The sequence below is a fragment of the Pseudophryne corroboree genome, chromosome 4 (assembly GCF_028390025.1).
Source record: "Pseudophryne corroboree isolate aPseCor3 chromosome 4, aPseCor3.hap2, whole genome shotgun sequence".
In the NCBI taxonomy this organism is placed as follows: domain Eukaryota; kingdom Metazoa; phylum Chordata; class Amphibia; order Anura; family Myobatrachidae; genus Pseudophryne; species Pseudophryne corroboree.
This window is the reverse complement of record NC_086447.1, coordinates 825,747,933-825,775,837: the sequence shown is the minus strand read 5'-3', so window position 1 is coordinate 825,775,837 and position 27,905 is coordinate 825,747,933. Positions and strand designations below refer to the sequence as shown.

The 27,905-nt window shown below is 42.4% G+C and overlaps 1 protein-coding gene across 2 annotated transcripts in view; it reads left to right on the top strand.

Annotated features, from left to right (window-relative positions):
• The window catches only part of MACROD2 (mono-ADP ribosylhydrolase 2), a 3,123,444-nt gene that overhangs the window by 1,951,778 nt on the left and 1,143,761 nt on the right, over positions 1 to 27,905 (top strand). For both annotated transcript variants that reach the window (XM_063918531.1, XM_063918530.1), the window contains exon 6: positions 26,295 to 26,416. In XM_063918531.1, coding sequence (XP_063774601.1) covers positions 26,295 to 26,416 — 122 coding nt within the window. The remainder of the gene's footprint in view (positions 1 to 26,294; positions 26,417 to 27,905) is intronic.

The window sequence follows — 27,905 nt, the reverse complement described above, 5'->3', positions numbered from 1 at the left end:
TATTCTACCTAAGTTGCCCTCCCACAAGTGTGTACTCCGAAAGAGTGTTTAGTGCCGCCGCTCACCTTGTCAGCAATCGGCGTACGAGGTTACTTCCAGAAAATGTGGAGAAGATGATGTTCATTAAAATGAATTATAATCAATTCCTCCATGGAGACATTCACCAGCAGCAATTGCCTCCACAAAGTACACAGGGAGCTGTGATGGTGGATTCCAGTGGGGACGAATTGATAATCTGTGAGGAGGGGGATGTACACGGTGATGAATCGGAGGATGATGATGAGGTGGACATCTTGCCTCTGTAGAGCCAGTTTGTGCAAGGAGAGATTAATTGCTTCTTTTTTGGTGGGGGTCCAAACCAACCCGTCATTTCAGTCACAGTCGTGTGGCAGACCCTGTCACTGAAATGATGGGTTGGTTAAAGTGTGCATGTCCTGTTTATACAACATAAGGGTGGGTGGGAGGGCCCAAGGACAATTCCATCTTGCACCTCTTTTTTCTTTCATTTTTCTTTGCGTCATGTGCTGTTTGGGGAGTGTTTTTTGGAAGGGCCATGCTGCGTGACACTGCAGTGCCACTCCTAGATAAGCCAGGTGTTTGTGTCGGCCACTTCGGTCGCTGAGCTTAGTCATCCAGCGACCTCGGTGCAAATTTTAGGACTAAAAATAATATTGTGAGGTGTGAGGTGTTCAGAATAGACTGAAAATGAGTGGAAATTATGGTTATTGAGGTTAATAATACTTTGGGATCAAAATGACCCCCAAATTCTATGATTTAAGCAGTTTTTTAGGGTTTTTTGAAAAAAAACACCCGAATCCAAAACACACCCGAATCCGACAAAAAAAATTCGGTGAGGTTTTGCCAAAACGCGTTCGAACCCAAAACACGGCCACGGAACCGAACCCAAAACCAAAACACAAAACCCGAAAAATTTCCGGTGCACATCTCTAATTGGTAAGCCTTTGGTTGTGGAAGCATGAAGAGTTCTACATCACAGCTGCGGGTGGTGCGGGTTCACATATCGCTGCGAAATGTGTCAACTGAGGGTAAGCTGAGGGTGGGCGTAGTCCACCAAGTTGTCAGCGGAATGCAATTGTGTTAACCGGGTATAAATTTGATGTCGCCAATCCATGCGGGAGGGCGAGCAGTTAGATTTAGAGAGCGTGGTAAATATATTCAGTGGTGTAATGTTTCAGTTACAACGGCAATCCGGCCAGCGGCATCACCGTATGAGCACGCCCACGAAAGATTAATCAGTAAGTAATGAAATAATCGCACTCATCTCCCACATACGTGACGACAAGAGGAGGGGGTAGGAGGTGTAATTCATTTTGTGGTAACAGACTGGAGAAACAGCACCTCTTCTGAGAATCAACAGTGATGGTATAGGGGCAATTCTGTCCCACTACAATGTAATCTGGAAGACAGCCAGCTCAGAGGAAGGATTTGATCAGCTGAGGATGAAGGGAAGTGAGGCTTGGTGGGTCTGTGGTGCTTCTGTTAGTGCTGTAATGGAATAGACCCAGTGTGTCAGGTGGCCTCCCCCAGTCCTCTCTTTTAACTGTGGAGCTTATAGGCCTCCCTCCACCTCACTTAGTGGCAGTAGCTCATATTGTCAGGGGGAGAGGGTGCAGGGAAGGCACAGCCGCCTCGCAGTGTGTCCGCGTCTGGCAGGGACAGAGCCGCGCTGCTGCAGCACCGGAAGTGCGGTCTCGCGGGTTCCTCCGTCTCCTCGAGCGCCGGGTGTCAGCAGGCGTATCACAGGGCACCAACCTTGTTACAGGGGGTCTCAGGCTTCTCGGCAGTCAGTGGTGAGCGAGTCCCGACGTTCCGGCGGTCACGGGCAGCTCCGGCTTCCACTCCGTTCACGGAGCCTTTCGTCGGGCCATGGATGAAAATTTAGCCCGCGGCTCCGGCACCCGGCACAGGCCCCAACCCGCAAAGACCGTGAAAACGGTCTCCCGGCTCCGCGACCAAGCGCCCAGGCAACCAGAGCCACAGGGGGGACTGTAGGTGTATGAAGGGGCTAGGAAATCTGATTGCAGCTGGAGTTTAATGTGTTTTAAGCAGGAGCTCTGCTTTCCTGCTTCCAGCCGTCTCTCCAGTCAGGCCACGCCCCCCCCTTATATAATTTTACATATTTCTGTTGTTGAGGTCTACTGTATTGAAAAGAGTGTTGCTTATTCTCTGCACAAGTTGTAGCATTTGCAATGCAATTTGATGTAGTGATTTCATTAGGGTTTCATTGCGCACCTCAAAATGATCTACATATTGTACTTCTTGATTACTGTAGTCTCTTTAGACAACTCCATCAAGGACCATTTTTGCTCTGATTGAAGTGTTTACTGTATATGCCTAAGCATGTGTTGACATCTCCATTAGAGTTAGTGTTACAGTTAGGGTTAACATAAGGGATAAAAGTAGATGAAAAGTGCAAGTTATGTCACTGTCATCGTGGTTAACATCAACCTCATGACAATGTCACCATGTCAACCTTCTCATGTTGACAAATGGATGCCAAGATTGTGCACTTTAACAAGATATACCAACCCCCTATTATAGTGGTCCATTTTAGTGATGGCATCTGCCAGAAGAGGCATGTGTAAATTTAGGCTTGGTTAGAGGAACAGCAGGTTCAATATTTAACCAAGGCCACATTATTTCAGCAGTGACTTCAACCTGTTCTGATTTGGATCATTCTGTCTTGCAGTCCTTGTGCCATGTGCTGTTTCCCCCGCAGGATGAGTACACAGGGTACTGAGTTTGTGGCCTAGAAAGAGAGGTACTGTCATAATTGATGTAGCGTCTCCATCTTGTTCATGCAGCCATATCTCCATTGCTCACTGGTACTTGTGTGTATTTTAATTTGTCAGTGAACCTCTACATTGTAAAAGTTATCAAATACAAAACAAGTGCAGTGTTATACTAATGTTAAATGGTGTTTAAAGTCTGCTTGCCTGTAATACACATTCACAGTCTGATTATTATTATTATTATTATTATTATTATTATTATTATTAGCTATTCCATGAGTCTCCTAAATCATATTATATTTCTCAACAATAGGGCCAAGTGTACTCATAAGATGAAAGTATGAAATCCGGTGTCTGACTGCGGTATATCAGTATATAGAAAAATAGCAAATTATCTTTTGCTGCACAAATATGTGCCCGGGTAAATTTCCTATATGAAATAAGCATGTTTACAACATTGATAAATATAAAATCTGACCTTGAAGGGTCTTTTGGGCATGTAAGTAAACTGGCTTTGTTTTGTCATCTGTGCACTAAACATCACCCCTTTCTGCCTGATGGAATAACAGCTTGTCACATACACATCAATATTCCCTAGGGTAGATGCATTACAATTCCTTTCTGCCAATTTGGAACTCAGCAGAGCAAGTTTGGGTCATATCTGGGTTATGTGTCTGTAGATAAGCCATTGTAAACCTTCTACTTGTTGAAATCATTTTCCAAGAATTCAGATTCATGATGTACCACAAATAACAGCATAACGTTATAAAGTGGATTTTATGGCATTTGAAAGTTATTGAATGTCATTTCAATTTGGATGTTAGATACTTGTGGGTCCACTGTTACTATTGCTTTAATGGTTTTCTGATGGACCCCATACGTGCCTGTTTTCCTGGAATGGCTGAGAGACACACTTTGGGGAACCATCCCATGCTCTCAGAAGAACAAGCCACCCTCCCTCATTCTGCCACTTCCTGTGTGAAAGGGATGGGTGTGCAGCTTGATCACACTATTCACCATTGTACATCGGGACAGCCTTTATTAGGGTGTGGTATACAACATAAATATTCAGAATATCAAAATTCACAAATGTCGAGATCAGAAACTCAACCTGGCTTCAATGTCAAGATGAGATGAGATGTCCACATGTCAAATCTCAACAACCACAATGGAGACATTCTATGTTGCATGTTGACTTTGTGGTTTCTCACAGCTGTGTTAACCCCTATACACAGCCTATCCCTAATCCTACCCCTAACAATTGGCGTATCTATTATACCCCTTTCAGACCTTCAGCTTGTAACCTGGGTTATTGCACATGAGTGTGCATCACCCAAATTGCTGTGCGGTCTGAAAGCATCAAGGGGAAGTATCTCAGGTATTCAACTCTCGTAGCGACCAGAGTTGAACGCTGTTTCAACCCTGGCGCTGTGCGGTGTGAACGGGTTGCCAGGTGGATGCAACCCATTTCCCATTCACACTGTATGGATGGAAATTGTGGGGCAGCCATTTTCTTAGGGATTCGTTAATGCTCTGTAGATATGTCTCAAGGAATAAGGCTTGGTTGCCAGTTTCACAGAGTCTACCGCACTGTGGCCGCTGACAGAGAGGAGGGGATCCTCTAGGAGCCTGTACACGGGCCCTCTCCTCTCTTAATACACCCATGCCCCTATCTTTAAATTAATCAAAAATTGTGTCTGTTGACATTCAGTATGTGATATCAACATTGTGTCATTGCTGACCTCCCATCCATGTGGCTGTTCTGAACGCATACCTCAGATGCGTATTAGATGTGGAACTTTTATGTGTTTCATACCTTCTTTAACGTTTGCAGAAGGCGCCATGAAATGCTCTTCTCTGCTAATCTGCAAATCAAAGGGTAAATTGAATTCTACTAATAGTATGGGATGAGACCTGTGGCGGGATGTAGTGGAGTCCGAGGTTGTCGGAGGTGCGGGATGCCGGACAATCTTGGACATTTTTGTAAAGGTTCAAACACTTACAAAGCAAAACTATTCCTTAAAAGTGATTGCCCCTTTAACAAAACGTCCAAGATCGTCCGGTCCCCCAGCGATCTCGGAGTCCATTACATCCGGCCACTGATGTCCATCAGATCAGAGCTGGTGCAATAATGAAGCCTGTTTACTAGGAACATCCCTAAAAGTAGAGATGAGCGGGTTCGGTTCCTCGGAATCCGAACCCCCCCGAACTTCAGCCTTTTTACACGGGTCCGAGGCAGACTCGGATCTTCCCGCCTTGCTCGGTTAACCCGAGCGCGCCCGAACGTCATCATCCCGCTGTCGGATTCTCGCGAGGCTCGTATTCTATCGCGAGACTCGGATTCTATATAAGGAGCCGCGCGTCGCCGCCATTTTCACACGTGCATTGAGATTGATAGGGAGAGGACGTGGCTGGCGTCCTCTCCGTTAGAATAGATAGAGACACTTGAGTTGATTTACTACTAACTTAGTAATTTTCGGGAGCATTAGGAGTACTCAGAGTGCAGAGTTTTGCTGATAGTTACTAGTGACCACCACCAGTTTTATTTATTATTTAATATAATCCGTTCTCTGCCTGAAAAAAAACGATACACAGTCACATACCATATCTGTGCTCAGCCTCAGTGTGCTGCATGATAATATCATCTATGTATATCTGACTGTGCTGAGTGCTCACTGCTCACACAGCTGAATTGTGGGGGAGACTGGGGTGCAGTTATAGCAGGAGTACAGTGCACACTTTTGCTGCCAGTGTGACTGACCAGTGACCACCAGTATATTGTCTGCCTGAAAAAGTTAAACACTCCTGTGGTGTTTTTTTATTTATTCTATAAACGCATTCTGCTGACAGTGTCCAGCAGGTCCGTCATTCATTATATTATATAAATATTTACCTGCAGTAGTGTTATATATTTTTTGTTCATCTCTATCATCTTTATCATCTCTATATTAGCAGACGCAGTACGGTAGTCCACGGCTGTTGCTACCTCTGTGTCGTCAGTGCTCGTCCATAATTGTATACCTACCTGTGGTGGGGTTTTTTTTTCTATCTTCTTCATACTAGTAGTTTAGGAGTCTGCTGACAGTGTCCAGCAGGTCCGTCATTATATTATATATACCTGCAGTAGTGATATATATATATTTTTTATATCATTATCATCTCTATACTAGCAGACGCAGTACGGTAGTCCACGGCTGTAGCTACCTCTGTGTCGTCAGTGCTCGTCCATAATTGTATACCTACCTGTGGTGGGGTTTTTTTTTCTATCTTCTTCATACTAGTAGTTTAGGAGTCTGCTGACAGTGTCCAGCAGGTCCGTCATTATATTATATATACCTGCAGTAGTGATATATATATATTTTTTATATCATTATCATCTCTATACTAGCAGACGCAGTACGGTAGTCCACGGCTGTAGCTACCTCTGTGTCGTCAGTGCTCGTCCATAATTGTATACCTACCTGTGGTGGGTTTTTTTTTTCTATCTTCTTCATACTAGTAGTTTAGGAGTCTGCTGACAGTGTCCAGCAGGTCCGTCATTATATTATATATACCTGCAGTAGTGATATATATATATTTTTTATATCATTATCATCTCTATACTAGCAGACGCAGTACGGTAGTCCACGGCTGTAGCTACCTCTGTGTCGTCAGTGCTCGTCCATAATTGTATACCTACCTGTGGTGGGGTTTTTTTTTCTATCTTCTTCATACTAGTAGTTTAGGAGTCTGCTGACAGTGTCCAGCAGGTCCGTCATTATATTATATATACCTGCAGTAGTGATATATATATATATATTTTATATCATTATCATCTCTATACTAGCAGACGCAGTACGGTAGTCCACGGCTGTAGCTACCTCTGTGTCGTCAGTGCTCGTCCATAATTGTATACCTACCTGTGGTGGTTTTTTTTTTCTATCTTCTTCATACTAGTAGTTTAGGAGTCTGCTGTCAGTGTCCAGCAGGTCCGTCATTATATTATATATACCTGCAGTAGTGATATATATATATTTTTTATATCATTATCATCTCTATACTAGCAGACGCAGTACGGTAGTCCACGGCTGTAGCTACCTCTGTGTCGTCAGTGCTCGTCCATAATTGTATACCTACCTGTGGTGGGGTTTTTTTTTCTATCTTCTTCATACTAGTAGTTTAGGAGTCTGCTGACAGTGTCCAGCAGGTCCGTCATTATATTATATATACCTGCAGTAGTGATATATATATATATTTTATATCATTATCATCTCTATACTAGCAGACGCAGTACGGTAGTCCACGGCTGTAGCTACCTCTGTGTCGTCAGTGCTCGTCCATAATTGTATACCTACCTGTGGTGGTTTTTTTTTTTCTATCTTCTTCATACTAGTAGTTTAGGAGTCTGCTGACAGTGTCCAGCAGGTCCGTCATTATATTATATATACCTGCAGTAGTGATATATATATATTTTTTATATCATTATCTCTATACTAGCAGACGCAGTACGGTAGTCCACGGCTGTAGCTACCTTTGTGTCGTCAGTGCTCGTCCATAATTGTATACCTACCTGTGGTGGTTTTTTTTTTTCTATCTTCTTCATACTAGTAGTTTAGGAGTCTGCTGACAGTGTCCAGCAGGTCCGTCATTATATTATATATACCTGCAGTAGTGATATATATATATTTTTTATATCATTATCATCTCTATACTAGCAGACGCAGTACGGTAGTCCACGGCTGTAGCTACCTCTGTGTCGTCAGTCACTCGTCATCCATAAGTATACTAGTATCCATCCATCTCCATTGTTTACCTGAGGTGCCTTTTAGTTGTGCCTATTAAAATATGGAGAACAAAAATGTTGAGGTTCCAAAAATAGGGAAAGATCAAGATCCACTTCCACCTCGTGCTGAAGCTGCTGCCACTAGTCATGGCCGAGACGATGAAATTCCATCAACGTCGTCTGCCAAGGCCGATGCCCAATGTCATAGTACAGAGCATGTAAAATCCAAAACACAAAATATCAGTAAAAAAAGGACTCAAAAATCTAAAATAAAATCGTCGGAGGAGAAGCGTAAACTTGCCAATATGCCATTTACCACATGGAGTGGCAAGGAACGGCTGAGGTCCTGGCCTATGTTCATGGCTAGTGGTTCAGCTTCACATGAGGATGGAAGCACTCAGCCTCTCGCTAGAAAAATGAAAAGACTTAAGCTGGCAAAAGCACAGCAAAGAACTGTGCGTTCTTCGAAATCACAAATCCACAAGGAGAGTCCAATTGTGTCGGTTGCGATGCCTGACCTTCCCAACACTGGACGTGAAGAGCATGCGCCTTCCACCATTTGCACGCCCCCTGCAAGTGCTGGAAGGAGCACCCGCAGTCCAGTTCCTGATAGTCAGATTGAAGATGTCAGTGTTCAAGTACACCAGGATGAGGAGGATATGGGTGTTGCTGGCGCTGGGGAGGAAATTGACAAGGAGGATTCTGATGGTGAGGTGGTTTGTTTAAGTCAGGCACCCGGGGAGACACCTGTTGTCCGTGGGAGGAATATGGCCATTGACATGCCTGGTGAAAATACCAAAAAAATCAGCTCTTCGGTGTGGAAGTATTTCAACAGAAATGCGGACAACATGTATCAAGCCGTGTGTTGCCTTTGTCAAGCTGTAATAAGTAGGGGTAAGGACGTTAACCACCTCGGAACATCCTCCCTTATACGTCACCTGCAGCGCATTCATCATAAGTCAGTGACAAGTTCAAAAACTTTGGGCGACAGCGGAAGCAGTCCACTGACCAGTAAATCCCTTCCTCTTGTAACCAAGCTCACGCAAACCACCCCACCAACTCCCTCAGTGTCAATTTCCTCCTTCCCCAGGAATGCCAATAGTCCTGCAGAACATGTCACTGGCAATTCTGACGAGTCCTCTCCTGCCTGGGATTCCTCCGATGCATCCTTGAGTGTAACGCCTACTGCTGCTGGCGCTGCTGTTGTTGCTGCTGGGAGTCGATGGTCATCCCAGAGGGGAAGTCGTAAGACCACTTTTACTACTTCCACCAAGCAATTGACTGTCCAACAGTCCTTTGCGAGGAAGATGAAATATCACAGCAGTCATCCTGCTGCAAAGCGGATAACTGAGGCCTTGGCATCCTGGGCGGTGAGAAACGTGGTTCCGGTATCCATCATTACTGCAGAGCCAACTATAGACTTGTTTGAGGTACTGTGTCCCCGGTACCAAATACCATCTAGGTTCCATTTCTCTAGGCAGGCGATACCGAAAATGTACACAGACCTCAGAAAAAGACTCACCAGTGTCCTAAAAAATGCAGTTGTACCCAATGTCCACTTAACCACGAACATGTGGACAAGTGGAGCAGGGCAGACTCAGGACTATATGACTGTGACAGCCCACTGGGTAGATGTATTGACTCCCGCCGCAAGAACAGCAGCGGCGGCACCAGTAGCAGCATCTCGCAAACGCCAACTCTTTCCTAGGCAGGCTACGCTTTGTATCACCGCTTTCCAGAATACGCACACAGCTGAAAACCTCTTACGGCAACTGAGGAAGATCATCGCAGAATGGCTTACCCCAATTGGACTCTCCTGTGGATTTGTGGCATCGGACAACGCCAGCAATATTGTGTGTGCATTAAATCTGGGCAAATTCCAGCACGTCCCATGTTTTGCACATACCTTGAATTTGGTGGTGCAGAATTATTTAAAAAACGACAGGGGCGTGCAAGAGATGCTGTCGGTGGCCAGAAGAATTGCGGGACACTTTCGGCGTACAGGCACCACGTACAGAAGACTGGAGCAACACCAAAAACGCCTGAACCTGCCCTGCCATCATCTGAAGCAAGAAGTGGTAACGAGGTGGAATTCAACCCTCTATATGCTTCAGAGGTTGGAGGAGCAGCAAAAGGCCATTCAAGCCTATACAACTGACCACGATATAGGAGGTGGAATGCACCTGTCTCAAGCGCAGTGGAGAATGATTTCAACGTTGTGCAAGGTTCTGCAACCTTTTGAACTTGCCACACGTGAAGTCAGTTCAGACACTGCCAGCCTGAGTCAGGTCATTCCCCTCATCAGGCTTTTGCAGAAGAAGCTGGAGACATTGAAGGAGGAGCTAACACTGAGCGATTCCGCTAGGCATGTGGGACTTGTGGATGGAGCCCTTAATTCGCTTAACAAGGATTCACGGGTGGTCAATCTGTTGAAATCAGAGCACTACATTTTGGCCACCGTGCTCGATCCTAGATTTAAAACCTACGTTGTATCTCTCTTTCCGGCAGACACAAGTCTGCAGGGGTTCAAAGAACTGCTGGTGAGAAAATTGTCAAGTCAAGCGGAACGCGACCTGTCAACATCTCCTCCTTCACATTCTCCCGCAACTGGGGGTGCGAGGAAAAGGCTCAGAATTCCGAGCCCACCCACTGGCGGTGATGCAGGGCAGTCTGGAGCGACTGCTGATGCTGACATCTGGTCCGGACTGAAGGACCTGCCAACGATTACGGACATGTCGTCTACTGTCACTGCATATGATTCTCTCACCATTGAAAGAATGGTGGAGGATTATATGAGTGACCGCATCCAAGTAGGCACGTCAGACAGTCCGTACGTATACTGGCAGGAAAAAGAGGCAATTTGGAGGCCCTTGCACAAACTGGCTTTATTCTACCTAAGTTGCCCTCCCACAAGTGTGTACTCCGAAAGAGTGTTTAGTGCCGCCGCTCACCTTGTCAGCAATCGGCGTACGAGGTTACTTCCAGAAAATGTGGAGAAGATGATGTTCATTAAAATGAATTATAATCAATTCCTCCATGGAGACATTCACCAGCAGCAATTGCCTCCACAAAGTACACAGGGAGCTGTGATGGTGGATTCCAGTGGGGACGAATTGATAATCTGTGAGGAGGGGGATGTACACGGTGATGAATCGGAGGATGATGATGAGGTGGACATCTTGCCTCTGTAGAGCCAGTTTGTGCAAGGAGAGATTAATTGCTTCTTTTTTGGTGGGGGTCCAAACCAACCCGTCATTTCAGTCACAGTCGTGTGGCAGACCCTGTCACTGAAATGATGGGTTGGTTAAAGTGTGCATGTCCTGTTTATACAAGATAAGGGTGGGTGGGAGGGCCCAAGGACAATTCCATCTTGCACCTCTTTTTTCTTTCATTTTTCTTTGCGTCATGTGCTGTTTGGGGAGTGTTTTTTGGAAGGGCCATCCTGCGTGACACTGCAGTGCCACTCCTAGATGGGCCAGGTGTTTGTGTCGGCCACTAGGGTCGCTTAGCTTACTCACACAGCTACCTCATTGTGCCTCTTTTTTTCTTTGCGTCATGTGCTGTTTGGGGAGTGTTTTTTGGAAGGGCCATCCTGCGTGACACTGCAGTGCCACTCCTAGATGGGCCAGGTGTTTGTGTCGGCCACTTGGGTCGCTGAGCTTAGTCACACAGCTACCTCATTGCGCCTCTTTTTTTCTTTGCGTCATGTGCTGTTTGGGGAGTGTTTTTTGGAAGGGCCATCCTGCGTGACACTGCAGTGCCACTCCTAGATGGGCCAGGTGTTTGTGTCGGCCACTTGGGTCGCTGAGCTTAGTCATCCAGCGACCTTGGTGCATATTTTAGGACTAAAAATAATATTGTGAGGTGTGAGGTGTTCAGAATAGACTGAAAATGAGTGGAAATTATGGTTATTGAGGTTAATAATACTTTGGGATCAAAATGACCCCCAAATTCTATGATTTAAGCTGTTTTTTAGGGTTTTTTGAAAAAAACACCCGAATCCAAAACACACCCGAATCCGACAAAAAAATTCGGTGAGGTTTTGCCAAAACGCGTTCGAACCCAAAACACGGCCACGGAACCGAACCCAAAACCAAAACACAAAACCCGAAAAATTTCCGGTGCACATCTCTACCTAAAAGTGCATCTCTCTACCTCATAATATCATTTAAATAATCTCACTTATGTATTGAATCTTTTTATTTAAAAAAAATATCCAAAATTAATTATACCATACTTAATATTTAAAATTGTTAGCGTTTTTGCCTGGCTATTTTTTTTTTTAATTATTAAATTATCCCTTTAATACTATTTTCTACTAATTATTTTTTGACAATCCATTATTTTCCACATTTTCAAATAGGTTTATATAGGATTTATAGCTACAAAGTGTTTTCTCTACTTTCACCTTTGTTGTATTGAGAAAGCCTTAATTAGATTTGCATAATTAGTATGTACACTGTTTGCAGCTAATAAAACAAGACTCAGCATGGGGTTTCTAGGTTTATATTAATTAGCACAGCTCAGTTTAAAGTTAGGAATTTAATGACACTTGTGTGATGACAATGCATTTATTTCTTTTTTTGTTAATTTGTTTCCATGAGTCAAAGTTTTTGCAACAAGTTTTTTTTACTGTAGCGTATTGTTAGTGTAGTGCTGACTTTTCTATGCCAGTAAGAAATTGATTCCTCAATTAGAACTATTGGAAAGGGACACATTTTTTTCTACTTAAAATAAAGGGATATATATTTATTAATAAACACATTTATTAATAAACACGTTCTCAATAACACCATATCGCTGCAATATGTAATGTTTTTCTTTGCTAGAAATTAATCTATACTTGGCTGCTCTTCGTGAGTTTTACTTATGTTCAAGTAAGCTAATACTGCCAGCCAGGTTCGGACTGGCTCATAGGAGTGCAGAGAAAACCCTGGTAGGCCCCACTGCCTCAGGGCTCACCCTCTCCTCTAGGGGTCAGGTTTTAGGCTGTGCACTTGAATTATACATTATGAACAAGTTACATTATACTGCACAGGACTATGGTGTATCTGCTACTTTATCATGCATGCAATAGCAGTGTTTACCAGGGCTGTAACTAGGTGTGTGTGGAGGGGGCACCGCACACACTGTAGCCGCACCGCGCTGCAGGGTAGGTGGCACTTGCCAATTATCTGGTTTAATTACTTTCACTTGCAGCTTCCCCCCTTTTTGAAGCCCAGCATCTCCTGACCACCGCTGTCTCCTACCCTGACCCCTTCTGTCGCTAATACCTATACAACATTCATGAACTCAACTTGAGATTTCTTTGTGATTCAGTCACACTGTAATTTATTAAATTTCAAGATGCTGACATACCCGGGATTCAAACCCATTGCCTTTGGCATTGCAGTCAGACAATATATTCATTGAGCTATCTGCCCTTGCATAGAAAGGTAGATAATTCTAAGCTAGAGAATTCTAACTATCTGAAGCTTACCTTGTACTTTGTGAAAAAACGATCATCATTGCAGATCTATGTAGTGTGTTCCTGCAAGAGATTGAGATGTGTGGCTGCACACTACATAGATCTGCTCAATTACAATGCTGATTATTTTTTACAAAGTACCAGTAGCTTCATATAGTGTTCATAGTTTTTATGCAGGATCAAATAGATCAATGAGTAGGGTGTTTGATTAGAATTCAACAGGCTATAGGTTTGAATCCTGGGTATGGCAGTATATTGAAATGTGTTATTTAATAAAAGCTATTGCAACTGAATAACAGCGAGCTCTCAGGTGAAGTGCATGAATGTGGTATAAAGAGGAATTGTGTCCAAACAGTATAACATAAACAAGGCGGCACTCTGAGACTTGAAAAACCACAAAAGGTGTATTGAAATGGATTGACGTTTCGAGGAGCACGTCCCCGAAACATCAATCCATTTCAATACACCTTTTATGGTTTTTCAAGTCTCAGAGTGCCGCCTTGTTTATTTTACACTGTATCTATCTATCTATCTATCTATCTATCTATCCAGAGCCGGCCCTAACCAATATGATGCCCTAGGCAAGATTTTGGCTGGTGCCCCCTAGCTCCACCGCTGGTTCCGCCTCTGACCTTGCACCCCTTTCCCAGCACCATCACCCCTCACCCATAGCAGTCCTCATTTTGGTATTTGTACCCCCTATATTTTAAATAGGAACAGTTCGTACATTTGGCGCACAGCCCAAAAAGGGGTGTATTTTTGCTGGCAAGAGGCATGGCTACACAATAGTACCCCCAATTCCAATTACGCCACACAGTAGTGCAACATTATTCACATTTGATCATGCGATAGTGTCCATAATTCATATTACATCCCACAGTAGTATCACTTTACCTTAAACGTTACTCCTCACAGTAGAGACCCTTATTCACATTACATCACACTGAATTGCTCCTTATTCACATTACACCACACCCTATTGCTCTTTATTCATATTAGACGACAAAGTAGTGTCCTTTCTATAACGCAACGCCACATAGTAGAGCACCTTATACACATAATGCCACACATTAGTAATGCATTTATACACATAATTCCACACAGTAATGTGCCTTACACATATGAGACACATTATTAATGTCCTTATAAACATAATGCGCCTTACACATTATGACAACCTTTATTAATGCCCTTTTACACATAATGTCCCTTACACATATGCCGTACATTATTAATGCCCTTATATACATAATGACACACATAGTGCCCCTTACACATTTGCTGCACATTATTAGTGCCCCTATACACATAATGACACACATACAGTAGTACCCTGTTACACATATGCCACACATTATTAATGCCCTTATACACATAATGACACACATAGTGCCCCCTACACATGTTGCACATTATTAATGCATTTTTACATGACACACATAATGCTCCTTACACATATTCCGAACACTACTGCATAACCAACCCACTCACATGCACATAGCACTCACACTGCCAGTAACACTGTGACCTCTGCCTATGCTTGGATACAGATGTGTCCTCATAAATTTTGCCTCAATGCTAACGTCGGGCACCTTTTTTATTATGAAAATGCATCTTATTTGCATTGCTATGTGGCTAGGATGCGCAAGCAGCTTTTGCTGATTAAAATGATATGCAGCATGACTATATACTGTGTGAGACTGTGGCTGTATCTGTATATGAAATGCTACACACAGAATATAGGCATGCCGCATATCATTTTAATCAGCAGAAGGTTCTGATGCCCCTAGGCTTATCAAATGCCCTAGGCAATTGCCTAGTTTGCCTATGCCTATGGCCGGCTCTGTATCTATCTATCTATCTATCTATCTATCTATCTATCTATCTATCTATCTATCTATCTATCTATCTATCTATCTATCTATCTATCTATCTATCAATCATATATAGGCATTAGGCATGTGCCTTATGTCCCGATTGGAAAAATCAGGGGGATGGGGAGGGGGGTGCCAATTCTCTCTCTGGCTCAGGGCACCAAAAAGTCTAGTTACGGCCCTGGTGTTAACTATATTTATTTATAAAGGGGCCCAAATCAAACCATTTCTAATAGTTAGCCAAGCCTCTGTGGTGGATGGCTGCAGTCCAAAGCATGGGACTCTATCACTACATTCCCCCGGTTAGCCCTCCATGCTCCAGTCCAACATTGCTGCCAGCAAAGATTTAGGGGGTCATTCAGACCTGATCACACACTAGATTTTTTCGCTGCACTTCGATCAGGTCAGAACTGCGCATGCGTATGCACCACAATGTGCAGGCCCATCGTACGGGTGCAAAGCGAATCGTTGCTGTGCGATGGATTTAATGAAGAATCCATTCACACAGCCGATCGCAAGGAGATTGACATGAAGAGGGCGTTTGTGGGTGGCAACTGACCGTTTTCTGGGAGTGTTTGGAAAAACGCAGGTGTGTCCAAGCGTTTGCAGGGCGGGTGTCTGACGTCAGTTCCGGGACCTGACAGGCTGAAGTGATCGCAGCGGCTGAGTTAAGTTCTGGGCAACTCAGAAACTGCACAAAACATTTTTGCAGTGCTCGGCTGCACATGCGATCGCACACTTGCAAAGCAAAAATACACTCCCCTATAGGCGGAGACTATCTGATCGCAGCGCTGCAAAAAATAACTAGCAAGTGATCAGGTCTGAATTAGGCCCTTAGTCTTGAAATGAAAGCCCAAGCTAACTCTAACATGCACACATGTACAGAGACTGGCCTATTGAAGCAGTACATTAACTCTTGCAAGGTTTTTCACAGCGATTAAAGGGCCTAATTCAGACTTGATCGCAGCAGCAAAATTGTTCTCTAATGGGCAAAACCATGTGCACTGCAGGGGGAGGGGGGACAGATATAACATGTGCGGAGAGAGTCAGATTTAGGTGGGTTATATTGTTTCTGTGCATGGTAAATACTGGCTGCTTTAGTTTTACACTGCAATTTATAGTTCAGTTTTAACACACCCCACCTAAATCTAACTCTCTCTGCACATGTTATATCTGCCCCTCCCCCTCTTCCCCCCTGCAATGCACATGGCTTTGCCCATTAGAGAACAATTTTGCTGTTGCAATCAGGTCTGATTTAGGCCTACAATGCAGAATTTTGCCAAAATCTGCAAATGTTGATGAATTTTGCAATTAGCTCATGTTGTGAGGGGAGAAACCTGAAATAACCAATGTACTGTGAAGGAAACTTATACATTTGTACACAGATTGGAGTGTAATTAGTAGCGCTTACATACTTTCCACCCTGTCACTTTAGTCCCTACTTTATAGCCATAGGGGGACATTTACTAAGCAGTGATAAGAGCGGAGAAATGAGCCAGTGGAGAAGTTGCCCCATCAACCAATCAGCAGCTCTGTATAATTTTATAGTGTGCAAATTATAGATGTTACTTCAGTGCTGATTGGTTGATGGGGCAACTTCTCCACTGGCTCACTTCTCTGCTCTTATCACTGCTTAGTAAATGTCGCCCTTAGACTTCATGTACCATGGATTGTGAACTTTTCCTGATCCTGATAAAGTTGTAATCATATCTTCTACAAATGCTGAGTTCATTTCTTATTTATTACTTCATCTTCATGTAAGGGCCAGGCAGCATATCAATCTAAAGTCTCAGCTGGTAGTTAACTAGCGTTCCATATGTCTCTTATAGACAGTGTCTGTAAATAGGATTTTTATCAAATACAGTATGTGATATATTGGAGGAAGGGATCTATATTCTAGTCAAAACCAAAGGAAACCAAGCACATAAAATTAAATTGGTCAACCGTCAACGTCTTGATTAGTAGATACTACCAACACCTAGGAACAGCTGCTTCCATTAAAAGGAATTGCCTGTTTTTTTGAGAAACAAAAAACAGAATAAGGATCTGCATGAGTCCGAGTACAGTGTATTAAATCTCAGTTATGAACTGATTTTAGCATGAAAAAATAAATGTAATAAAAAAATCTAAAGTGGCAATATAATAATGCACTGTTTGTTCCAGCAAAAGTAATATTGCAATTAGTAAACAGTATTCCTATTCTGTAGTCACATATACAGTATACAGTAATATACACTTTCATTCAGAATGTTCAAAATTAGAGCCATTTTACACAGGAATATATCGCAGAATTGATCTTAATCCCGTCAGATTGTAATCTGGATAATACCTGTTGGAAAGACACTTTCATAATAAACAGGATCTTTTTCCAGTGTCAATCTACTTTTCCTATATATGTGAAAGTCATTTTACTTAGAATCCATTCCCTCCAATATCACACAGCCACAAGTTGTTAGTAAATAACAAGGAGTACGGATTTATCCTGACAAGGGATACAGGTAGCGTATTAGTCCCAGAAACATAAAAGGACTCAGTTAAGCTTTAACATTCTATATACTGTAAGTACATAACCCTAAATGCACCTTTAATTTAGTTTTTAATACCTGTGGGTATCTGCCTGTCCTTGCTTGTTCCTGTGTATTACAGTTGCGGCACCTGGGACACAGCATTCAGCGTCTCCTTCCAGTATTTGTCCGACCCCCAGAATAGCCAATGGGAGTCTGGGGGGCGGGTAGGCACAGGAAGGAGACACTGGGCGGTATTCAATTATTTTCACCCCTTTCCACACCTGTTCTGTTTCTGCTGATGGCCGTGGTATCATAACTTCAGCTCACTACCCCTGGGGTAGCGAGGCGCCCAACCCTTTATGCAGCTACACCTAATTACTGTGGGTGCGATATGTGCAATATAGGGGATCACTTTAGAAAGGAGATTGGGCGTGATATATCATTTGAATAACACCCACTGACTGTTGTGTCCTGGGTGCAGTAGCCGTGATACACAGCGATCACCCCCTGGGACAGGCAGACACCTGCAGGTATTAAAAACTACATGAAAGGTGCAATTAGGACTATGTACAGTACGTTCCCCTCTGCTATACCTGGTCTGCACTGCAGCCTTTGGAGAGTAACTGCCACTGCTAACCAATGCAAACCAGGAACACCCCACAAGACCCAGTTTTGGAGATGCTCTGACCCAGTCATCTAGCCATTACAATTTCGCCCTTGTCAAATTCGCTCAGATCCTTAGGTTTTCCCATTTTTCTTGCTTCTAACACATCAGCTTCAAGAACTCAGTGTTCACTTGCTGATTAATATAATGGGGGTAGGGTGCAAATGTGTTGTGAGCAGAGGCGTAACTAGGGTAGGGCGAGTGGGGCACGTGCCCTGGGTGCCTTGACAGGCCCAGCAGAGGGGGTGCCCCCGGCGGCCAGGGCATCATGCCCCACTCGCCCCCGTCACGCCGCAATGTGAGGGGAGGAGAGCGCAACGTCTCTCCCTCCCCTCAATGTCCTCACCACCGCTGCCAGCACCAGCAGCGCTGCGTGTGTCTGATCTCTGGCGGCATTAGCCAATCAGAGCTTGCGGACCGGCTCCTGATTGGCTGCTGGTCCGCGAGCTATGATTGGCTAGCGAACCGGCGCCACATAGCCGCCGCCGGAGACCTGGAGCGTTGAGGGGCAGGAGAGGCGCTGCACTGCGCTCTCCTCCCCTCACATAGCACAGAGGGAACGGGAAGAAGAAGTGAGCGAGCAGGGGGGGCATTTATCTGGCACTGTGGGGCATGTATCTGGCACTGTGGGGCATGTAACTGGCACTGGGGTATTGTAACTGGCACTGTGGGACAATGTAACTAGCACTGTGGGGAATGTAACTTGCACTGTGGGGCATGTATCTGGCACTGTGGGGCATTGTAACTGGCACTGTGGGGCAATGTAACTGGCACTGTGGGGTAATGTAATTGGCACTGTGGGGCAATGTAATTGGCACTGTGGGGCATTGTAACTGGCACTGTGGGGCATGTATCTGGCACTGTGGGGCAATGTAACTGGCACTGTGGGGCATGTAACTGGCACTGTGGGGCATTTTCAGTGGCCACACCTCTTCTGGTGTGTGGCCATGCCCATTTTTTCGCCACGCGTGCCTTTGACGCGCGCACATACTTCTTTTGGTGTTTGTGTGTGTGTGTGTGGGGGGGGGGGGGCGGGGGGGGCGCCACTCTTCATCTTGCCCTGGGCTCCGAAAACCCTAGTTACACCTCTGGTTGTGAGGTTTTTATTTTCCAATTATGCTGATTTTTGAATAAAAAAATCTGCTTCCAATAACCCATCATAATTTGATGAAAGGAGCATATTAACAACAAACAATATCATAAATAGAATTATCAGAACTTAATCACTTTTTGACCCACTTTTGCTCATATATAGAACGGGGTACCTTGGTACAGGGCAAATGTCAGATGGGCCCCACTGCCTGGGTGGTCACCCCCGCCTTTAGGCATGATCCAGATACACCCTAGTTCCCTCCACTTGTCGGCCGTGGGCTTTTTACGTAATGAACACAGTTTCTGCAAGTGATAGACACACAGCCTGATCACTATGTATAAAAATTAGAAAAAAAATAATACTTACATGCACCCAGGAACCAGTGATCGGTGAGGGCAGCCGGTCATCGGATCGCTGTGCTCTTACAGTGACTTCCAGTGCAGTAAAGTAACGCTGAGAAGCGGCCTCTCACTTTACAGCACCGGGGGCCACAGCGGATTGCAAGACCAGATGACTGATTGCCTTCCCGGATCACCGGTCCTGGCTGCAGGTAAGTGTAATCGGAGTTCAATCGGCAAGTGTAACTTGAGGTAAGTTTATTCAATTATCACATTGCAGATTTGGTCTGAGATGCGTAATGTGGTCAATATGCCACCAAGTTCCAGATTTATCAAGCCTTGGAGAATGATAAATTTCACGGTGATAAAGTACCAGCCAACCAGCTCCTACGTGTCATTTTTCAATCACAGCCTGTGACATGGAGCATGGAGCTGATTGGTTGGTACTTTAACACCATGCAATTTATCACTCTCCAAGGTCTGATAAATGGGGGCCCAAGTGTGGTTCCTTGCATGTCATAGCAGTTTCAAAGTGCAGATCCTAAACTTGTGGATGATCTAAGACAGTATGTAGGCTCATTTACATGGAGATCCATAAATGCTGGAGAGCCAGTGATTACCTAAGGCTCATCTAGAACCTCTTAGAGTCCAGATTTTTTAAATGAAAACATTTCTGGATCTTATGCTTTCATCATTGAAACCTAAGACGCAGCATCAGGGGGGTAAAGACATGCAATGCTTTTACACTTACACTAATGACTGTGAATTGACCCTTACTCAGTAAGAGCTCTGGTGACTGTGTACACGCACAATTGTACAACAATTTAGTCCTCAGGATTAATATAAATCACTGATCACATTTATACAGTAAGTTAAAGCCATCATTAGGCTCTTTCAATAAGTACATTTAGGTAAATGAAAGTCCTGAGCAGAAAAGAGTGTATGCTATAAAGCATTCTGGTAATTCTCATTTTCTGTCACTTGACCTCTAACATATTAAGATCTGAAGATAATGTAGAAGTGCCGCTGTGTAAATCAGCCCATAAGAATCCAAATTAACTTTCAAGTGGTTTGTGGGTTTTTTCCCCCCTCTGTATCATATTCTTTTCTAATTCAATTTCAAATAGCCTGATGACTGTCATTAAACATAAATATATATATACGTTGTGGTTTGTGAGTAATGACTGACAGCAACCAGAATTATTATTAAGTGAAAACATTGGGGTTATGAAAGCGTGAAGGGAACTTAGTAAACACATTCTACTTGGGCTACTGCTTTATTAGCATATTCAGTGTGATGTTTATTGTACTCTATAAACCATTTATATGTGCTCATATATTTAATTTTATCCCCCACATTCTCATCCTCAATATACAGACATGTGGTAATTGTGCTTTAGGTTATTAATTCCTTTGTACATAGTTGCCAGCAGTGGAGTCCAATTTCCTACTGGCTCTTTGCATTAATATATACAGTATAATGCTCTATGCACCATATTGAATACAAACATTATTATTATTATTATTATTATTATTATTATTTGTTAATGTCATAATATTGACCAAATGTTTAAAAATTAAGAGCCTGAATTTAAGTGACAGTTGGAAACAAGTTTATTCAAGAAATTGCGTTGTCCACAGAATTACTTTGATGTAAATATTTTAAACAAGTACTATATCCTGTACTAGTTCCTAGCAGTATTCCCTCCCAATTAGCAACATGGTAGGGGCGGGCATATTGAGAGCATTGTTGGGGTTCAGTGTGGTATACCAGCACACGTGATGCCGAAGGTCAGTATACCGACATCGGCATCCCAAGCGGTGGAATGCTGGCAGGGGGGCGAGTGCAATGAAGCCCCTTGCGGGGTCACTGCACTCACCACGCTGCGGGCTCAGTGGCGATCTACGCTCTATTCTCCCTTCATAGGTGTCATGGACACCCATAGAGGGGGAAACCTCTACCTCGCTGGTATACCGGCGGCGGTATGGTGCCCCTGTCGGGATCCCGGTGGCGGTATTGTGACAGCCAGGATCCAGACGAGTGGTATGCTGACCGCATAACCATTGTTGTATGGTGGCGTGCGCTGCTTTTCAGGCCATATGTGACCCCATGTGTTGGTTCATTCATCATTGTGTTTTGGTTTTGGCAAACCAACCTCAAGTGTTTTGGTTCGGATTCAGTTTATGGTTAGGTTAAATATAGCTAGAAAAAAATTATTAATAACTGATAAAAATCGATAAAGAATCTGTTGGGATCGGATCGACTTGGGAGATCCGGACCGGATTTTGGTTCAGATCGCACCCGCAAAAACTGGGTGGCTTCGGATTTCTGGAAAGCCAAACCGCACATCTCTACTAGGAATGATTAATAATAATAAAACAAAAAATTGCAGAGCAAAATTTTCTGGATGAACTCCTACAACTATTTGTTGCTATTAATTTATACCAAAAGCTGTGCAATAATGTGCTTAATAAGGTGCACAATATAACAGTAGTCTTTATAATTAACTAATTATGTCCCTCATATTCTCTATCATTCCCTTGCAGCAGGTTGCCATGTTGGCTGAGAGGTGTTTGTACTATCTGAACAGATAGCATTTGATTGACACCTTTACCGCCTTGCTAGTGCAGTGTCATTAGAATTAGCCGGATGAGCTCCCTGCTTACAGATATGGGAGCAGTTTCAGCTGTCATTAGTGGAGTGGGCCTATTTCATATTACCTTTAAACAGAACTGCAATGAAATATCAGGATAACATCGAGCAATGATGTATTTTACTTTCATTAGTCATATGTTGAAAATGTTAATTGGCAGCTTATCATTAAAAATATATATTTAATTTCTATAATAAAGTCATGCAATAGAATTAATTACCTGCATGTATAATCCGTTCAGTACTTACAGTATAGTTTTTTTTTAGACTTTTTTATTTTATTTTCTGCAGACCTTGGTTTTCCTGTATGATAGCCAATAACACATAGTCTAGGACAGACCATTATTATTTTCGCATAGATAAAGAAATTGACAGTGATATCCGTTTTTCCATAGTCAGCAGTGAGTGCATTATCCTGGTACTATGGTTTAGCTGTACTAATCTACCATTTTTGTGCCTTTTAATAAATCTAGGCCATTGTGCTATTTTTACAGCCGATTTTGGACTAGATAGATCATCATACATTATTTAGTTGTGAAGATTTTCAGTAATTTGCAATGCTGTGTCATGTTTAATAATGATTATGTTGAGACCACTTTGTGCTTTATACTGTAGGTCACAGCAAATAAATATTCTTTGCATATGAAACAATGTAATTTAGAAACAATTGTAGAATTCAATGCCCAACTTACCTATAAAAGCAAGAAGCTGATTGGTCTGTGATATTTCCAATAGTGAACTAAAGGCCAGTACACACTGGCAGAGCTGTGTGCTGAGCGATCTATCACAGACCGCTCAGCACACATCTCTCCCCCTGCTCAGCACAGTGCGATGTGTGCTGAGCGAGGGGGGGTGATGGGGGTGCCGCCCATTTCACCCAGCGGGTGAAAAGAGCGATGTGCTAGGTTGTGCCTGCATGCAGACCAATCTAGCACCGGCGTTAGTGACGCACGGGGCTGTGCATCGCTATTGCTGCGGGGCATAGAACACGAGATCCGTGCTTAACTTCTAAGCAATCTAGTCAGATTGCTTCGATTTTAAGAACGGATCTCTCCGTGTGTACCCCCCTTAAGAGATCGTCACAATATAGTAATAACCAACACCCAAAGATGGATTCCTGCTCAAACAAACAGAAAAATCAAACAAATAGAAAAATCAACATAGTGTATATATACTGTATACTGTGTATGTAAAGAATGTGACACAGATACACTCGCCTAATATTATGAGAGAGAGAACCTATGATGAAACTTCTAGGTAAACATTAAGTAATCAGATGAAGTACAGTATTTTATAATGAAGTTGAACTAATTAATTCGAATGAAATGTTTTAACATTGTAACTTTCATCTACCTTGCAATGGGCAGAATGAAAGTAATACAGGTTGAGTATCCCTTATCCAAAATGCTTGGGACCAGAAACATTTTGGATATCGTATTTTTCCGTATTTTGGAATAATTGCATACCATAATGAGATATCATGGCGATGGGACCTTAGTCTAAGCACAGAATGCATTTATGTTTCATGTACACCTTATACAGGTAATTTTAGCCAATATTTTTAATAACTTTGTGCATTAAACAAAGTGTATGTATATTCACACAATTCACTTATGTTTCTTATACACCTTATACACACAGCCTGAAGGTCATTTAATACAATATTTTTAATAACTTTGTGTATTAAACAAAGTTTGTGTATATTGAGCCATCAGAAAACAAAGGTTTCACTATCTCACTCTCACTCAAAAAATTCAGTATTTCGGAATATTTGGATATGGGATACTCAACCTGTACTTAATTGCTGGGAACTCGGACCAATTCAGCGCATTTCCTGAGCACTCCCTCACTTCTGCAGGAATAAAACATTTTCCTGACGAAGTGAAGTAGTCCTCACGAAACGCATTGAAATGAATTTCAACAACATAAGTTAACTGGCAAATGAAAGGCCTTCTTTAAATGTTGACCTCAACACCACTCCTAACTACCAGACTGAAAACGCCTCATTTAAAACCCACTACTTTAAGTTCTATAAATGAGATTACTTAGCATGTACTGTTATCAAGTATTGGAATGCATTTAATTCTTTATTACACTAATGCAAGGGTAGAACCTGAAACAGTGGTTGACTGAGAACCCTAGCTCTCATTTACAACAAACAGAATCTGTCCAACCACTCAATAATAGGGTTTACTAGTGAAACCTAAGAGTTTTAAGATGGAATCTATTGTAAAGTGTCACACAGAATGTGTTTGATACCAAGTAGATAATGAGCAGGGCTGGTTATAGGGCACTTTAATCCTAGTGACTGCCAATGACAAGCCTAGCAAAAAGCATGTGTTGGCCAGTGGGAGATTCTCCCTTCTTCTGAATTTGCAGGACGTGCGCTCCAGATGGGTATTCTCTATGAGATTTGACAGCCAATGAGAGCTTAGACAAATGTATATCTCTGTCACTTGACTCCCTAGTCCTACTAAAGTTTTTAGGTGTTGCTATGCCTACACATGCCTTGAGCTACACACATGGTACACATGGCAGTAGCCCACAGTTATTTGTCTGTCACCCAGGTATTTGTATGATGTGAATGCACGCTGTTCTTTTCATCTTTATGTGTGATGTAAAAGCGTAGAGATGGAATTATCAACAAAATGCGTCTAAGGTATTTGAAGAGCTGTAATCTCGTTCTGCAGTGCTTAGCCTTTTGATGCTGAATGTGTTTCTTACAAACAAGCTAGAAATAGTCTAAACAATTTCGCACCTTTAGATTTTACATACACTGCCAAATTATATCCCTGTGCATCATCCAAACATCTGAAATATTTCAGATTCTGCATTTAGGCTCTTCTACATAATGCATGTTGGTTACAGTAAAAAACGAAAATAAAAATATATATTTTTGAACTGGGATTAAAATGAAAATTATATATAATTACTTATAGTCCCCCCCCCCTTAATAGCAAAAGATTACACACCCCTACCCCCTAATAGCAAATGTAACTAATGATTTTCCAGCCATGACAGAACAGAGAAAATTCTGATGTTTTAGTAGAGGGTAATTTAAATGGTTGTCTTTTAATCTCTTAAAGCGGGTACACACTAGGAGATTTCTGTTTAAAAAAATAAATGCTAACGACATTTATGACGTTATCATTTATTTTTAGCCTGAAATTGTACAGTGTGTATACGGGTATTATTGGTGAATGATAAATGATGCACGCACCTGCACATCGTTCAGCAATATTGAGCTGACATGTAGCTCAACCCGTCAATGTGGGGCTCAGCTGCATGTTCGCAAATGCCAGCAGTAACATCACTAAATGTTGAACGATAACGTTCAGTGTGTACGCACTGTATCATTGAACGTTATATCGTTCAACAAAATAGTCATTCACCACCGGCATTTAAACATCAGGTAGTGTGTACCCGCCTATAGACAACATTCTATAAATGTACTACAAACGTGATTTTAATCCTTTTTTGGACCAACTGGGTAGAAAATATTTATTTATATTTGAAGAGTTACATTTTTCATTTTTTTTAGTAATTAATTCTCTACATTTTGATGTCCGCCTTTGTCTGACACAACTGTTCCCATGTTGCCTCATGAAAGCAGACTACAGTATGTTTGAATTTATCGTATGTTACTGATGGGGTCAGAATTTTGGAAATAATCTGTGCCAATTAGGCATTAGTTAAATCTGAGAATGTCATGAGATAACTAGGACACATGAACGTTCTGCCAATGATCAAACACTGCCCCATATAGAAGTAGGTGATTGTTTGTATTCTGTAGTCATAATTTTGTTTTTTATACAGTTGAATCATATTTGTACCTGAAATACATATAAAAAGTGATTTCATCTACAAAAGTAATATTAGAGCTTGGTGCAGAATATTTAGTAAAAAAGTTCATTTTTATTTTTCGACCAGTTGCAAGTAGCCTTTTCCATCTGCTGAAAGGTTTTCTACACCGGCTGGGTTAGTGGTATGAGCAATGTGTGACCTTATGACCTTTGCATTTGCTTTGGCGGTTATGCTATCGTTCAGCCATTAGAAATTATGAGACAAGAGCATAATGTTCCACTACTGTATATTAACCTCTCTTCAGTTTTAGGTCTGCAATAATCTGCCTCAGCAGTTACTACTTTCCGAATCTAACTGTTGCAATACTTTGGTTTTCCAGATGTTATTCACACGGTGGGGCCTATTGCAAGAGGACAATTAAGTGACCGTCACAAAGAGGACCTTGCAAGCTGCTACAAGTCTTCGCTCGCATTGGCAAAAGAACATAACATCAAATCAATAGTAGGTCTACCTCTATTTGTATATGAAAATGGGTTAAATTATTCTACAACCAGATTTAATTAGTTGGCATACTGTTAAGTGGAAATTCTATTTTTTGCCACATTATTTGGTTATAGTTAGAATTACTGTATTATTTTTTGTTGACGAGCCAACAATCCTGTGCGCAAGAACAGAATTCTGTTCATTTGCAAGACAAGTCTTTGAACTAATTGTTTAGTTATAGGGTTGTTAGACTATAACAGGATGTTGTACTTACACTGAGGCAGGATTTTACAAACCTGGGAAAAAAGTATGCAGCAGCATCCAATCAGAACTTTGCATCCATTGGTGTAATCTGTGCCGGACCAATCAATGCGCGTTGGTTGTTATAGGTTACTTGCTGTAGGTTTGGTCATTTGTACCATATTAGTAAATATCCCACATAACATACACCAAGGTCGAATTGAAGCCTTATATTTCATGTGTCAAATTGCCAAAGGCCATCAGTAGCAAAGGTTGCACCAAAATACAGTGAGCGGTGAGTGTCGCAATGGAAAAACTAAGGGGTCTATTTACTAATAAGGGGTTTATTTATTGATCCTTGAATGGAGATAAGGGAGATGTACTAAGCAGTGATAAGAGTGAAAAGTGAGCCAGTGGAGAAGTTGCCCATGGCAACCAATCAGCTGCTCTGTATACTTTTATAGTATGCAAATTATAAATGTTACGTCAATGCAGATCGGTTGCCATGGGCAACTTCACCACTGGCTCACTTCTCCACTTTTATCACTGCTTAGTAAATCTCCCTCAAAGTACCAACCAACCAGCTCCTAACAGTAATTTTTCAAACACAGCCTGTAAAATGATAGTTAGCTGATTGGCTGGTACTTTATCTCCATCCAAGGCTTAGTAAATAGACCCCTAAACCACTAAACTGGTATCATTGGTAGGGGATATTATTTATTAAAACTGAGTTTTAAAATGGATAATACTTTTGGTCACCTCGGATTTATTATAGCAAATTAATGGCAGTGATTATCATTTCCCAATAAAAGCTGCTTTGTAATCTGTATCCCATACATTTGAAAAGAATCTGGGACAAGTGAAATCAGTGTACTTGTTCTTTTGCTTATCCTAAGGGCTTGTTCCCACCAAGAACACTGATCTGATAATGTGGCTGTCAAGGGGCTGACAGACCTAACACACATGTAGGTGTGAACGTGCTGGCGCTCTTATCACAAGACTTAATGATTCCTGTGACAGTCACACTTTAGAAACTGTTTGCAAGTATGTCTCTTTATTCTGAAGCAGTTGCTTTTCCCATGTTCATGTCATAACTTTGGTCCAGTTTGGATATTGTTTTTTTTGGGTTCCAAGATGATATACATACATTGTTTAAAAAATTTGGGCTCACGTTATATATATTTTACAAATACAACCCTAAACTCTCCTATTAATGTTATACGAAGGACAGGAACCCAACTCCAACTCAACTTGTCAGCACAAACAA